Source organism: Amblyraja radiata, chromosome 19 (genome assembly GCF_010909765.2).
Source record: "Amblyraja radiata isolate CabotCenter1 chromosome 19, sAmbRad1.1.pri, whole genome shotgun sequence".
Classification (NCBI taxonomy): Eukaryota; Metazoa; Chordata; class Chondrichthyes; order Rajiformes; family Rajidae; genus Amblyraja; species Amblyraja radiata.
In genome coordinates, this window is record NC_045974.1 from 35,019,516 (window position 1) to 35,035,583 (window position 16,068).

At 39.0% G+C, this 16,068-nt stretch overlaps 1 protein-coding gene across 10 annotated transcripts in view; it reads left to right on the plus strand.

The window, feature by feature from the left end:
* Positions 1-16,068, plus strand: part of ppfia2 (PTPRF interacting protein alpha 2) — a 311,096-nt gene that overhangs the window by 270,786 nt on the left and 24,242 nt on the right. For 5 of the 10 annotated variants that reach the window (XM_033038210.1, XM_033038214.1, XM_033038208.1 and 2 more), the window contains 2 exons: positions 8,318-8,493; positions 15,736-15,833. In XM_033038210.1, the coding sequence (XP_032894101.1) occupies positions 8,318-8,493; positions 15,736-15,833 (274 nt within the window). Of the gene's footprint in view, positions 1-7,234; positions 7,262-8,317; positions 8,494-9,681; positions 9,768-15,735; positions 15,834-16,068 lie in introns of all 10 variants that reach the window. The other 5 variants (XM_033038206.1, XM_033038207.1, XM_033038209.1 and 2 more) reach the window with 2 other exon arrangements.

The window sequence follows — 16,068 nt, forward strand, 5'->3', positions numbered from 1 at the left end:
GATACAGTTAATGGCAAGACCCTTCACAGCATTGATGTGCACGGGAATCGTGGAGTCCAAGTTCATAGCTCACTAAAAGTGGCAGCACAAGTAGATAAGGTGGTAAAGAAGCCATATGGTATGTTTGTTAGGGGAATTGAATATAAGAGTCTGGAAGTCATAATGCAGCTCTATAGATACTTTGGTTAGGATGCATCCGGAGTATTGTGTGTAGTTCTAGTCACCCTATTGCAGGAATGATGTGGAGGCTTTGGAGAGGGTGCAGAGGAGGTTTACCAGAATGCTGCCTGGATTAGAGAGTTGAGGGGACTTGATTAGAAGTATATAAAATTATGAGTGGCTTAGATAGGGTAGACAGTCAGAATCTTTTCCCCAAGGTGGAACTGTCCAACACTAGAGGGCACAACAATAAAGTGAGGGGTGTTTAAGAAGGAACTGCAGATGCTTGAAAATTGAAGGTAGACAAAAATGCTAGAGAAACTCAGCGGGTGAGGCAGCATCTATGGAGCGAAGGAAATAGGCAACGTTTCGGGTCAAGACTCTTCTTCAGACTAAGGGGGAAGGTTTAACAGAGATGTGCGATGCAAGTTTGTTTACACAAAGCGTGGTGAGGGTCTGGAACACGTTGCCAAAGGGACTGGTGGAGGCAGATACAATCATGACATTTAAGAGGCTTTTGGATAGGTACATGGAAATGCAGGGAATGGAGGGTTATTGAACATGTGCAGGCAGATGAGATCAGTTTCACTAAGCATCATGTTCAGCACAAACATTGTGGGCTGAAGGGTCCGTTCATGTGCTGTTGTATGTTCTATGTTTTGGTCGCCTCACTACAGGGACGGTGTAGAGGCTTTGGAAGATTTGGAGAGGGCACAGAAAAGGCTTACCTGAATGCTGCTTCGATTCAAGGGTATAAGCTGTAAGGAGTGGTTGGCCAAAGTTGGATTGTTTTCTCTGGAGCTTCAGAGGTTGAGGGGAGGCCTGATGGAAGCAGATAAAATTATGAGGGACATAGCCAGGGTAGACATCCAGAAACTTTTTCCCAGAGTGGAAATATGAAAGACGAGAGAACATAGCTTTAAGATCAGAGGAGAAATGTTTAAAGGAGATCTGCAGGGCAAGTTTCTTTTACACAGATTGGTGGATGCCTGTAGTGTGCTGCCATGGGTTGTGCTGGAATCAGATATGATAGTGACATTTAAGAGGCTTTTAGATGGTCACATGAATATACAGAGAAAGGAGTGAAATGGATCATATACACACAGAGAAGATTCGTTTTTAGCCTGTTTCTGTGCTGTATGCCTCAATATATTGCATTCATAATGTAATGTTTAATATAGTCATTGTACTAGCTTACAACTTTTTAAAAATGATATATCAAGGGCTATTGTATGAACCAATGCACCAACAAATAAAATCCTCCTACGAATAATCCGTGCATCTCCTCCCAGACCCCACCTCCGCTACTTCCATTTGCGTACAAACATTATTACTCACAGCTTGAGCTTCAAAACACTGCAAATCTGTCACAGGAAGATGTAACCTCATCTTGGCTTTCACTGCATAGCAATGATTTTCTAACACTCTTGGAACAAGTGCAGATGTACAAAGCATGCCACTGCATACATTTAAAATCTGGTTAAAAGTAATGTGAAAAGATAATTCAAATGAACTGCTATATATGTGTTTATGCAGATTCAAGCAACTAAATGTTTGCTACTGTATAGCCTCAGCATCTAATTTATTATCACAATGTGGAGTTTTATATTACACATAACAAAATAGAACATAGAAATTGTACTGTTTTGAATATTTAACACATTTGATATATTTAATAGTTGATAATTGAAGGGTATCTGGAAGTACTGTTGTGTTATCCGAGCACAGTTAAGAATGTCTGTTTGCAAAGGGATGCCTAAAATTCCCCCAAAAAATAGGTTTCACCAATTGATGTGGATGCTTTCAAAATTGCATCTAGCATAGTGTTGTTGGACTTAATGTAAAACATGGAAATGAGGTTTTTAAGGTAAGGTGCTCTGCAAAGCAACCATCCAATCTGCATTTGTTTTAGACTGCACTGTGAATACCAAATGTTCCAGATTAAAATAAGCACAAGTGAATCACTGCCTCACCTGGAAAAAATGTTTAGATCCTCAAATGACAGGAAAGACATTCAGCAGGGAAGTGATTCTAATGGGCATGTCCCACGTACACAATTACCTGTGACTGTCGGCACCCGTCATAGTCGCAGCAGGTGGCCGAAAATTTTCAACATGTTGTAAATCCAACGGCGTCCAGCAAAAGGTACGACTCTTTGGGCAACTAGTCATGACCATACAGGCATCACCCAGATTGCCTACCACTTTAATTCTCCATCCTACCACCACTCTAATCTATCTAATTGTGACTTTTTCACTGTTAAAATGAGCTTGGGTAAATAGCTTCTCACCTCCTATCTAAGCATGATGCTGCTTTTGAGTTTCATTATCAAATTCTCCATCAATAGTTTTCTGTCTGCATCAGAGCTGGTCATTTCTGCTGTAATGATGACATTGATTGACTCAGCCTTCAACACCATAATATCATATAAACTCATCCTTAAAGTTCTGAACCTTGGCCATGGGTCCTCCCACTGCAAATGGCTTCTGAACTTCACAACTGGCAATCTCTATCGGTTCAAATGAGTCATGACCTTTCCAACACCCTGGCAAAACAACATTGGTTCCCTCATAATGTTCTTTGCTTTGACCTTTGATCTAATCGCTGTACACCCATAGCTGTGTGTCCAACGCCAACACGATCTTTAAGTTTGTCGATGATACCACTGTTGTGGGCTGGATCTACCACAATTAGACAGTTTAAAGGAAAGAAATTGAGAATCTTGTCTCAATGTATCAGGACAACAACCTACGCCCAAGAAGAGTAAGGTAACATGCTTCAATGATTACCAACCTGTGGCACCAACGTCTGTGGTGATGAACCTTTTTGCGAGGGTTGTTATGGCACATATCAACTCCTACCTCAGCAAGAACCTGAACCCACCACAATTTGCCTACAGCCACAATAGATCAACAGGGGATGCAATCTCGCAGGTTTTCCACTCCGCACTGGACCACTTGGACAATAAAAACACATAAGTCAGGACGTTGTTCATAGACTACAGCTCAGTGTTTAACACCATCATCCCCTCTGAACTTGTTACGGACCTCAGTAATCTGAGTCTCTGTGCATCCCTTTGCAACTGGATCCTCAACTTCCTCACTAATAGAACACAATCGGTATGATTTGGCAACAACACTTCCTCCTCAATAACCATCAGCACAGGAGCACCTCAAAGCTGTGTGCTCAGCATCCTGCTCTGCTCACTCTTTGACTTTATAGCAGATGCAGTTCCAATTCATTTTAAATTAGTTGATGAAACCACCATTGTTGGATGAATTATGGATACCAGTGAGTCAGTGTATAGGAAGAAGATCGATCATCTGATCGATTGGAGCCAGAATAACAACCTTGCTCCCAACATCAGTAAAAGAAAGGAACTGATTGTTGACTTTAGAAGAGGCAGTCCAAGGATCTACAAACCTGTCTTCATCGGTGGTGGAGAGAGTCAACAACTTCAAGTTGCTGGGCGTGCATATCTCTGAACCCAGAGATGGAACCAGCACATTAACGCAATCATAGTGAAAGCCCATCAATGCCTTTATTTCCTTACAAGATTGAGGGGATTTGGAATGTCGATGAATACTCACTTGTACTTCAAAAGGTATATATTGACTGGTTCCGTCATGCCTTGGTTCGGCAACTCGAACGCCAAGGAACACAGGAGATTACAAACGATGGTGAGCATTGGTCAGTCCATCACAGATACTGACCTCTCCACCATCGAAGGGATTTATAAAAGACACAGTAACACCGCATCGTTAAGCACAACACTACCTTGGGTACACTCATTTTACTCCTGCCATCGGGAAGAAGGTTTAGGAGTCTGAAAACTGCAACATCCAAGTTCAGGAACAGCTTCTTCCCTCGGACCATCAGGCTATCAAACACTACGAACTCTAACTAAACTTTGAATTGCCTTGATTGCATTATGGACTTTGAGTTTTGTTTTGTTTATTACACTCTATAGTTTTTTTTTAATTGAAACTTTTTTAATGTTTGTTCATTATATTATCTATTGAGTACTGTGTTTACAAACCTGTTGTGCTGCTGCAAGTAAGAATTTAACAGTTGCATTTCGGTACATATGACAATAAAACTCTCTTGACTCTTTTCCCTCTTCTACCATCTGATAGAAAATACAGGATTTTGTAGGCTCAGACAGGCAAATTTCAGAACACTTTCCCCATAGCTAGTCAACTTCTGAACCAATCACCACTTTTTTATGCCTCCCCGAGGTATTGCCACGTGCTCTTACTATTTAACTATCTAATTTGGTTATTCTATTATTGTACTTTAATATTGTTTTGCATCATTCAGCTTTTACACTGCAATCTTGCACCATTTTGCTGTTTTGCTCTTATGCCATTTATTTTTCATTGCTGTATGTATACTGTGTAATCTAAATCTCAGGTGAACAAATGTATACGTTCTTGTAAAGTCAAAGAACAGGCTACTGCAAACAAGCAGTCAGGCCCAAGCATGTGCTTTGAGCTCGCCCTCTTGCTCTGCCTCGCTCACTCTGCCTCTCTCTCCAGCAAGCCAAGGTTTTACATAACTGTTTACCCGTTGCATTTTACAACTGTACTTAATGTATTTTTGTTTATTCCTTTAATCAGTGTTGGAGACTATCTGGCCATCTGCTGACAAATCCAATCCTGATGCATTTAGTCAGAAAATAGCATCTTTGTCGTCTCTCAGTACCATTGCTCAGTTCAACTACACTGTTTCCATAGTTCATCTCTCGCATAGTTGTTACAGTGACCATTCCTTGATCAGGCAATATACTGCTCGTTCTCAGTAACTAACAATTTATGTGAACGCCATATTAAACAATACAAGCACACTAAATCATGTGCATTTTGTGCAAGCTAAAGACTACTATATTATTACTGGCCTCACCCATCACAGATATTCCCTTTGTCCTATCCAATTCTCCTGCTACCTTCTGCACAACTCAGTACCGGTACTTAAACATTAGATTCCTCATTGAGATGAACAATAGAACCCAAACATGCAAGTGCTGCACCTCTTTCCATTTGAATGGAAATAAATGGCTGTGAGGGATCATGGTGAGTATAGGGTAAACTATATATTGTGTACAATTATTTGAGTTTATTAAAAGTTTTCAAGTGTTTTTTTGTCCTTTTTTTTCCTGGGACTTTAAAATAAATCATGCAAGTGGGTTTGTTCCGCACCAATCATCTGTCTCTCCCCTAACTTCTGAACATGCCTCAGGTTCAGTGTTTTGATGCCACTGAAAGGAATAAAAGTGTGGACTTGCCCTCAAGTTCATTGATTCCAATGCTAGTTTGTCTTTTCGTTTCATTCTCATTTCACTTTTATTTCAATCTCATTTCAGTCACTTCTTGTAATTTCCTATTTATTCTGATTTTAATCTATAATGCCCACTTGCGCATCTATCTTTATTCCTTAAAATTTTCTCTTCATTTTCTTTTTGTTTTGTTACTGATGTCTCTTTATCATTATCGCCATGATTTGTTCCAGGACACTCTGAAAAATGAAGGTATCCAAGGACCTTGTTCAATATTTACCTCTCAGTCCACATTGGGGTTATTTTTCTCAATGTGACATTTTTGAGTACTTGTTATTGTCATGCTTATCAATCTGACTGCCTTTCAAAGGTCACTCATAAATTGTTAACTACCCGGAGTATTTTCAGGACGTAAAATGTTCTGCCTAATTGTAAGGATTTGTTTAATTGATTGGGACAAAATGCATATCAGTCCAGTGCATATGCACTGACAACATTTGAACTGTTATCTGTGATTTTTTTTTCTCAAAGTTTCAACAGATTCACTCTCAGATCAAGGATCAAAATACTTTGATTTATTTTTTTGGGTACGGATTGGACACCAAATTGTTCCAAAATCTGGTTTTAACTATAATCTGAGGAATTTTGTCCAGTAGTCCTAAAAGAACTCCACCAATATCCTCAACAAAGATTGCTGTTGCTGCCATTTCTCTGATACCATCAGCTGAGGCTAGCGAATCTGTGTTATCTAAGAACAAATACTGTTGATAGTTATCTAACCTTTCTAGATGATAATGTAAATAACATGCAGTTATATACTTGTCATTCTGTAAATATTTTCTGTAAAAAAGTTTTCATTGATCAAAATCAATCAGTTCTAAAACGTTGGGAAATGTTAAAGAAGTTGTATTGCTGTAGTTCCAACAAACTTCAGTTAATAACCAAACGGCCTAGCACCATGAATTTAAATTTCATTGCAAGCATTGTTCTGCGGCACTATAACTAAATATTGTAAATGGGATGCTATAGTATACGAGTGTTCACATTTGGAATGGAGATCCAAATCATCGTTCATTTTCTACTCTGCAATGTAAGCATCCACTCAAACCCTTTTCCTTCCTTCAGAATGTAATTTAAATCAAATTTGCCTATTGGGAGTATATTTACTCGTGTAACATCACAGTCAAAGAAATGGTAGATTCTACTTATTTGTAGTGCCCAGAACCTTTTTATTTAAGCAAATTTGAGGAAGTTGCCAATATTATACATGATTCACAGAACCTGAATTCTTAAGTATTTAACTTTTTACTCGAGGCTTTTTGAAAACCAATTGGGATAACTCAGACAAGTAAAAATTCTAGAGAATTGAATGACAATTTGGGATTATTTCCAGAATATTGGATGATATGTCATGCATGCGCATTTTTTTTTAGTTTGAAAAAATCATTCACGGCACCCTGAGATTGTTGATTTATACTGATATAAGCAAGTTAGATGGGACATGTATGTAATAGGTGTGAGTTGAAGATGCTTGTCGTGGAAGAATGTGACATTCCTGGCTTAAAAATGTAATAGTATTTACACAACTTTCACAAAAGATTGAAAGGTAGAGAGTATTTGATTTTGAAAAAAATCATTTAGTCTTGAAATTCAAATACACAACTTCATGCATTTTCATTTAACTGCAGTTTGTTATTACAATTGTATTCATAAATAACCATTATTTATACTTATATTTAATAATCCATATGATCTCACTTTTCTTATTTTTATTAACTGTACTTTCTTGCAATCCTTAAGGACTCTGAAGAAGGCAGTTGGGCTCAGGTAATGCACGTTAAAATAGATAGTTCAAACATGTAAGTCTTAAATGGTTGACTACTTGTGTCTTTCAACATACTCTACAGTTTAAGTGGGTAGCATCTAAGGAATCTAAAATCTGTTCTGTTTGTAGATCATATAGTTAGCTCTTGTTTCAATGTACTGAGGCTAAAAATCTTTGGAACACTGCCAGGGACCATAGCAACGCGAAAAAGATACCCAACATTTAGCCTTCCTATTAAGAGCTAGATATTTCTTTATGGATGCGTGTGTGAACCCCAACAAGGACTTTCAGTGGGGTTATTAGTCTACCTGCTTGGACCGGTGCAACCCAGGCAAAGGACATATGTAGAAAATGTTTCCACCTAGCCCAGTCTCCTCTATGTGTAATGGTATACAAATGACAGAAACGCATCACATCATTTATTTTCCATTATTTTTGCCTGAGCAATATTAGAACACGAACTATCAGTGTGCACGTGGCATTAATTGCTGCTATAACTTTGGAGGTATTTATTAGTGTGTGCCATTTTGTTCTCTGCATTTTTATTTAATTTGTTTTAATTTTCAGCAAATGAGACATTCTTTATTATGCTATGCTTCTCTGGGCTGTGCGATACCATCTGAAAAAAGTGCAAAGTACCCATCATCAGAGCGTACAACGTTCACTAAAATCCATATCTACCCACTAAATTTAGATATGATCAGAATTAGAATATCTACTCTAGAATGTTTTGTTTTTTTATAATTTTTCACTGCACGGCTACATAATGCTATATCAATTTCCTCATTAAACTTTCAAAACAAATATGGAATATTTGTTCACTTTTCATGCAGGTTTATTAATCTGTCTTGATGAAGATTAACAATATTATGGAATAAAATTTGACTGGATAAGAATAATCATGGAGAAATATTCCTTTAGTATATTTCAACTTGTTGCTACTCCATACTGCAAATGAAAGAGAATATAAACCTATATTGTTAACATTTATTGTGCATTTTTAATAACCCCATCCCTCAACTTTCTTTGGATAAATCAGTTGTTGTGTTCTCCAACAGACCTTGGCTTATGGTGACATGAATCACGAATGGATTGGTAATGAATGGCTTCCTAGTTTGGGATTACCTCAGTACCGCAGTTATTTCATGGAGTGCCTGGTAGATGCTAGAATGCTGGATCACCTGACAAAGAAAGATCTCCGCATTCATTTAAAAATGGTGGATAGCTTTCATAGGTATGTTTAAATATTGTTAATAAAATATCCTTCTATACATAAAATACATTATATCACAAATGCAGACCTTCAATAAAATTAATTGAGGGACTTGAATAAACTGTAAACTAAAAGCACATTACTACCAAGGGTCATAAGTGCATAATTGTCATATGTAACAAAAATGTAACAATTCAATTCTTACTTGCAGCAGCATAACAGGACTGTAAACACAGTACTCATAGAGAACACGTTAAACAAAAGAGTTCAAATAAGTAAAACTAATAATATTAGTGCAAAACAAAAGCCTGAAGTCCCTAGTGTAACCAAGACAGTTTGTAGTTTGTAATTTAGTTGGTGTTTGTAGTATTCAAGTTGGTTGTTGAGAAAAAGCTGTTCCTGAACCTGGAGGTATTAGTTTTCAGACTCCTTTACCTTCTTCCCGATGGCAGGAATGAAATGAGAGTGTGGGCGGGATAGTGAGTGTACATGATGTTGGCTGCCTTTTTTGAGGCAATACCTCCTACAGATCTCTTTGATGGGGAGGTCAGTACCCATGATGAACTGGACAGTGTCCACCAGATTATGTAATCTCCTATGTTTTGGGGCATTCGAGGCCTAAATTGGGCCATGATGCAACCAGTCAATATGCTCTCTACTATACACCTGTAGGAGTTCAAGAGAGCATTCAGCGATATACCGAATCACCTCAATCTTCTAAGGAAGTAGTGGTGTTTACGGGCTCTCTTTATGATTGTAAGCAACCATAATTATAGATAGGTGCAAAGTTCCTCTGGGACATTGGTACACTGATGTGTACTGTGCAATAGATTTCTCCACAGCAGTCTTAACCTACTTCAGAGAATACTCAGACTGACTGTGGTAAGGTACACCAAGTGAAATTTAGATTAAGTAAGATCACAATTGAATTTCTACTTAATCACTATTTCCCTGACCCTATCCTATGCCCCATGATTTCATCAGTGCCAAAAACCCATCAGTCTTCATCTTAAATCTATGGAACAACTGAATATCCATTGTCCTTAAAGGTATGTAATTTTGATACCCGTTAACTGTTCCTCTCCATTCTAATTGCTGCCCTTGTACTAAGAATATGATTCCAAATAGATTCTAGGTAACTGCCTTGCCAACTTCTCAAAGAATTTTATAAAGTTTCATGAAATAACCACTCATTCTTCTAAACTCCAGAGAACGTAGGACAACTGTCTCATCCCAGGAACCAATTTATAAAACACGTGTTGCAATATCTCCAAGGCAAGCAATTACTTTCATAGGTAAGGGATCCAAAACTATATATGGTTTTTCAGGTATGATTTCGCCAAAGATCCTATTACTCCTACGCTTTCTGTCTGTCTTCCTACAGAACCAACTACTAATTTCCTCCTCTTTCTACACATATGGAAGGAACTTTGGTGTTGCTTTCAACTTTCCTCTCCTAATCGCTTTTTCCCTTCTTTTTTAACAATTTTCTGGTTGTCCTGTATTGATTTTTTTGAATTACCAGTTGTACTATAATGTTTTTACAGCATTGTAACATTTTTATTTTAATACTAATGTTAACTTCTGCAGTGAACCTGTTCCAGAGACAATCCCCCAGAAAAGGTACTACCTTCCTGGGTGATTTTTGTTTGCATAAAGAATGCTATATAGTCACAGCTGGGTATTGTATTCTTTCTACTGAGATCCAAGGCCCAAATTCTTACCTTTGTTTAAGGTTGCCCATCACCTTTACCATATAACAATATAACAGCACGGAAACAGGCCATCTCGGCCCTACAAGTCCGTGCCGAAAACTTGCCTGTCCAGATGGGAGGCCCGATCTCAGAGTTAAAGACAACCTGGAGTCCCAAATACAACTTGGCCAAGACTTCTGGCAGAATAGTAAGGCGGTCTTGTCTCCACGATACCTCTGCCAAATTTTGATAACTGGCAAAATCTCTCCCCAGCTTTGACAGAGTTAAAATCAGGAAGTGATTTTTAATAGTTTCATTGAACAATAAATCCAGCAATAATTTGGAAATTCAAAAAAGTTACCTTATTTTTTGAAAAAAATCTAAAATCACCAAAAACAGATAAATAATTTAAAACATAAAACTGGCACAATTTTTGTTTTTAAACTTAAGTTTATTTCCTAATATGAAACCTATTATACTCTTTGAAATCAATGCTATCTCAAATTCTGTGGCAGGCTAAAAAATACTCCAGATTTGAGATGCCGTTCACTTGTATAATGCTTCCCTTCTGGATCCATTTGGACGAGAGCAAATTGACAGATCTTCCATTCCAAATCAGCCATCAACTTTAGGACTTCTGAGTTTCTCAGTGCATGCTCATACACTGGTCAGGAAAAGGTAGGCTTATATCAGGCATAGGTAGCTTTGATCAAATGAATCCCTTGAGGAGTACAAGGGGTGTAGGAGTACACTTAAGAGGGAATTCGGAAGGGCAAAAGGGGACATGAGATATCCTTGGCAGAGAAGGTGAAGGAGAATCTTGAGATAATCTATGTGTAGTAAGAGCAAAATGCAATTAGGGAGCGATTAGGTACCAATAAGGATCAGCGCAATGTGTGGAGCCATAGGAGATGGGTCTTAATTGAATACTCCCCATCTTTACCGTGGAGAAGGTTATGGAAGCTGGGGAGTTCAAGGAAGAGAACAGTGATGCCCTGAACCATATTATGAACAAGGAGATGCTGGCGGTCTTGAGATGCTTTAAGATCAGATAAATGCCTGGGGCCTAACCAAGTGTGATACACAGGGACTAACCAGCCATGACCTTGCATGAGGTGGAAAGCAAGGGAAGAAATTTCTGGGGCCGTGGCAAAAATGTTTGTATCTTTCTCAGCCCCAAGTGAAGTATTAGAAGATTGAAGGGTGACAAATGTGTCTTTACTTAATAAGAGCTGTGAGGCAAAACCAGGAAACTGCAGACCAGTGAACATAAATGGCAGGAAAACTACTGGAGGGGATCTGAAAGCTGGGGCTCAGAAATACTGGCACTGATTGGAGATAGTCAGCGTGATTTTGTGTGTGGGAAATCATGTTTCATGAATTTAATTGTGGTTTTTGAAGAAGTGACCAAAAGGGTTAACATAGGCAGAATGGTACATGTTGTCTCCACGACTTTAGCGAGATTTCTGATAAGATCCCGCATGGCAGACTGATCCATAAGATTAGATCACCTGGAATCCTAGGTGAGCGAGTTAATTGGTTACAGAATTGGCTGGGTGGAAGGAGTCTGAAGGTGGTAGCAGAGGGATGTTTTTGCAGATTTGAGCCCTGTGACCAGTGGTGTGCCACAAGGATTGGTGCCTGGTTCCCTTTTGTTTGTTATATATATTTATAATTTGGGTGAGAATGTGAGTGGCATGACGAGTAGGTTTACAGTTGACACCAACATTAGTGGTATGGTGGACAGCGAGGAAGGTTGTCCAAGGTTGGAATTTAACTTGGACAAGTGCAAAATAATATACTTTGAGAAGTTAAACCAGGGCAGAACACTCAGAGTGAGTGGCAGGACACTGGCAAATGTTGTGGAACAGCCAGACTAATGGGTACAAGTACATGCTTCCCTGAAATTGGCCATACAGGTAGATTAAATAGTGAAGAAAGTCATTGGACCTGAGTACAAAAGTTGGGAAGTCTCATTGCAGCTGTACAAGATGTTGATGAGAATACACATGGATTATCATGTGCAGTCTGGTTGCTATACTGTGGATGTAATTAAGCTAGAGCGGATGCAGGAAAGATTCACAAGGATGTTGCGGGGCTGGAGGTGTTACATTATAAAGAATGATTGGATATGTTAAGATTATTTTCTGTGGATTAGAGGAGGTTGATGGGTGACCTTTACAGAGGTTTATAAGATGAGGTAAATGCATTTTAATCATATCAAAATCATATCCAAGATGATATGAATGTTTGTATTGAAATTGTATTCTATTTTCAATGGGTTGATGGCATAATAGTTTTATTAATGCACTGGTAATCCAGAGTCCCAGATTAATAATCCAAGATATCACTTCAAATTCCACTGCAGCAGCAAGGAATTTTTAATTCAATTAATTAAATAAATCGCTGAGAAGAACTAAAGCACGATCTGACTATCATAGGAATCTAACTTTTTTGCAATCATTCTTTTTGGGAGGAATTCTGGCTTCCTTCCACAGTCTGGCCCATTTGTAATTCCAGATCCACCGCAATGGGGCAACCTTTAACTGCCCTCTGAAATAATCCAGCACTTTATTCATGTCGGAAGGAACTGCAGATGCTGGTTTAAACAGAAGATAGACACAAGGAGCTGGAGTAACTCAGCGGGACAGGCAGCATCTCTGGACAGAATGAAAGGGTGACGTTTCGGGTTGAGACCCTTCTTCAGACTGATTAGGGATAAGGGAAACGAGAGATATTGACGAAGATGTGGAGAGATAAAGAACAATAAATAAAAGATATGCAAAAGGATGATAAAGGAAACAGGCCAATGTTAGCTGTTTGTAGGGTGAAAATGAGAGGCTAGTGCGACTTGGGTGGGGGAAGGATAGAGAGAGAGCGAATGCCGGGGCTACCTGAAGTGAGAGAAATCAATATTCATACCACTGGGCTGTAAGCTGCCCAAGCGAAATATGGGATGCGGTTCCTCCAATTTGCATTTAACCTCACTCTGACAATGGAGGAGACCTAGGATAGAAAGGTCTGTGTAGGAATGGGAAGGAGAATTAAAGTTTCCATTACAGGAAATAGACTATTGACTGACGTCTATTTCAAAAGCCACTGACTCCCACAACTATCTCGACTGCACTTCTTCAAACCCTACCTCCTGCAAAGACTCTATGCCCTACACCCAATTCTTCCATCTACGCCGCGTCTGCGCTCAATATGAGATGTTCCATGCCAGAACATCCGAGATGTCCTCATTCTTTAGGGAACGGGGGATCCCCCCTCCCATCATGGATGAGCCCCTCACTCATGTCTCCTCCGTACCCCGCAGCTCCACCTTTTCTCCCAATCCCTGTAGTCGCATCAGAGACTAGAGTCCCCCTAGTCCTTACCTTCCACCCCATCAGCCGTCGCATACGACACATAATCCTCCGAAATTTCCACCACCTCCAACGGGATCCCACCACTAGCCACATTTTCCCATCTCCACCCCTTTCCACCTTCCGCAGAGACCGTTCCCTCCACAACTCCCTGGTTAACTCATCCGTTCCCGCCCAAACCACCCCCTCCCCATGTACCATCGCCTGCAACCGTAGAAAATGTAACACCTGTCCCCATACGTCCTCCCTCGACTCTGTCCAGGGACCCCGACAGTCCTTTCAGGTTTGGCAGAGGTTCACTTGCACCTCCTCCAACCTCATCTACTGTATCTGTTGTTCAAGATGTGGACTCTTTTACATCGACAAGACCAAACGCAGACTGGTGATCGTTTCACAGAAAACTTTCGCTCAACCCACCTAAATCTGATCTTCCGGTTGCTGGACATTTTAATTCTCCTTCCCATTCCTGCACAGACCTTTCTGTCCTAGGTCTCATCCATTGTCCGTGAGGCTAAGTGCAAATTGGAGGAACAGCATCTCATATTTTGCTTGGGTAGCTTACACCCCAGTGGTATCAATATTGATTTCTCTCACTTCAGGTAGCCCTGGCATTCCTTCTCTCTCTATATCCCCACCTAAGTCGCACTAGCTTCTCATTTTCACCTAACAAACAGCTAACAATGGTCTGTTTCCTTTATCATTGTTACTTTTTTGTATATCTTTTATTCATTGTTCTTTATCTTGCCACATTATCGTCTATATCTCTCATTTCCCTTATCCCTAACCAGTCAGAAGAAGGGTCTCGACCCGAAATGTCACCCATTCATTCTCTCCAGAGAATGCTGCCTGTCCCGCTGAGTTAGTCCAGCATTTCGTGTGTCTATCTCAGCATTTTATTCAATTGTACTAAACCGCTACGACATAAGATGTAGCCATTTGAGGTGGTAGTTCATCACTAAATTCTTAACAGATCTTTGGGAGGGGTAATAAATGCAACCCTAGCCAGTGATGTCCATTTACCGTGAGTTAACGAAATAACTTCAAACTATAGATAGACGCAAAAAGCTGGAGTAACTCAGCGGGACAGGTATCATCTCCAGAGAAGGAATGAGTGACTTTCGGGTCGAGACCCTTCTTCAGACTCAGCTATGTTAGTAGAACATTCTTTGTTCTCCTCTACTATTGTTAGTTCCCATTGTTCTCCAACATCTAGGAAATTGCGTTTATCCAACATTGGACATGCAGTACGGTGTTAATAATATTTGGTTTCAGCTGCAGAGGCCATTATCTATCCTCTTAATTTTTTCACCCCATACGATATGATACGATACGATAAAACTTTATTTTATCCCAGGAGGGAAGTTGATCTCATTGCATACCATTGCAGCATTCCGTCTTACCTATCGCAACTTAAAATAACTTTGGTTGCCCATTTTCCTTATAATCTTTATTTGTATCTACAATGTTATTGAATATCTTATACCTTGTTGGATACTTCATATAAAATCAGATTACCTATCTAAGTTAGAGTTACATCATCATACACCTGACTACTAACCAAATCGAAACATGTAGGTAACCTGTCTTCTGAACCCAAATTTCCTAATAACTCATCCCCACGACACAGTGATAACATCTCGCTCCAGCTCAACAGCTCTGGCACCCACTGAAGATATGATTGCATGGAATCATGCTGCTTTCAACAAATTTGTATATCTTGGTTACGTGGATGCCACTTGCACTAGAGTAAAGACTAATTTTAACCGATTGTACTTAATTAAAATTTTATGTACATGATTAACTTATTTTGCTGCAAACTAGTGTTTTTATTGATGGAGTTACCCCCTTTCGGTTTGCACTGTATTGCAACTATTACAAAATTCCCAATTTCCCTCTTTGTTTATGATGTTCTCCACTGACATGGTACTACTTTGTCTTGGCTCATGTACTATATTTTTGCTAACTTTATAATATGGATATTCTGTCCAAAGTGATGCAAAACAGTTTATCAAGCGATTTACAGAAACTCCTTCAGTCTGCATCATAAGCCACCCGCAAAGTAGATGTTAACATGTACCCCTGTATTAAGGTCCTCTACTTTCTGAGCTAACATTTCCAATAGCTTAACTATTATAAACATTTGTCGTGTAAAACAGAAACAGCTGTAACACAATTCCAAAAATTGTTGTATTGTTCTTCTTCAGGACAAGTTTACAGTATGGTATTATGTGCTTGAAGCGTTTGAACTATGACAGAAAAGAACTAGAAAAGAGGAGAGAACAAAGTCAGCATGAAATTAAAGGTGAGAGATGTTTTATCACAGTTTCAAAATAAGTGAATAGTGAATAGTGGAACATCTGATATTTTCTTAAATGAGAAACTATGTATATGTAAAATATAAATAAGAGTATCATTCTTATTGTGTAGAACATATGTTAAATTAAAATGTATGAAATGTGATAGCTGAAATATGATAAAGAAGTAACTGATATTTTCTGGGAGTCATTGTAACGCATAGGAATTTTAATATATGTTGG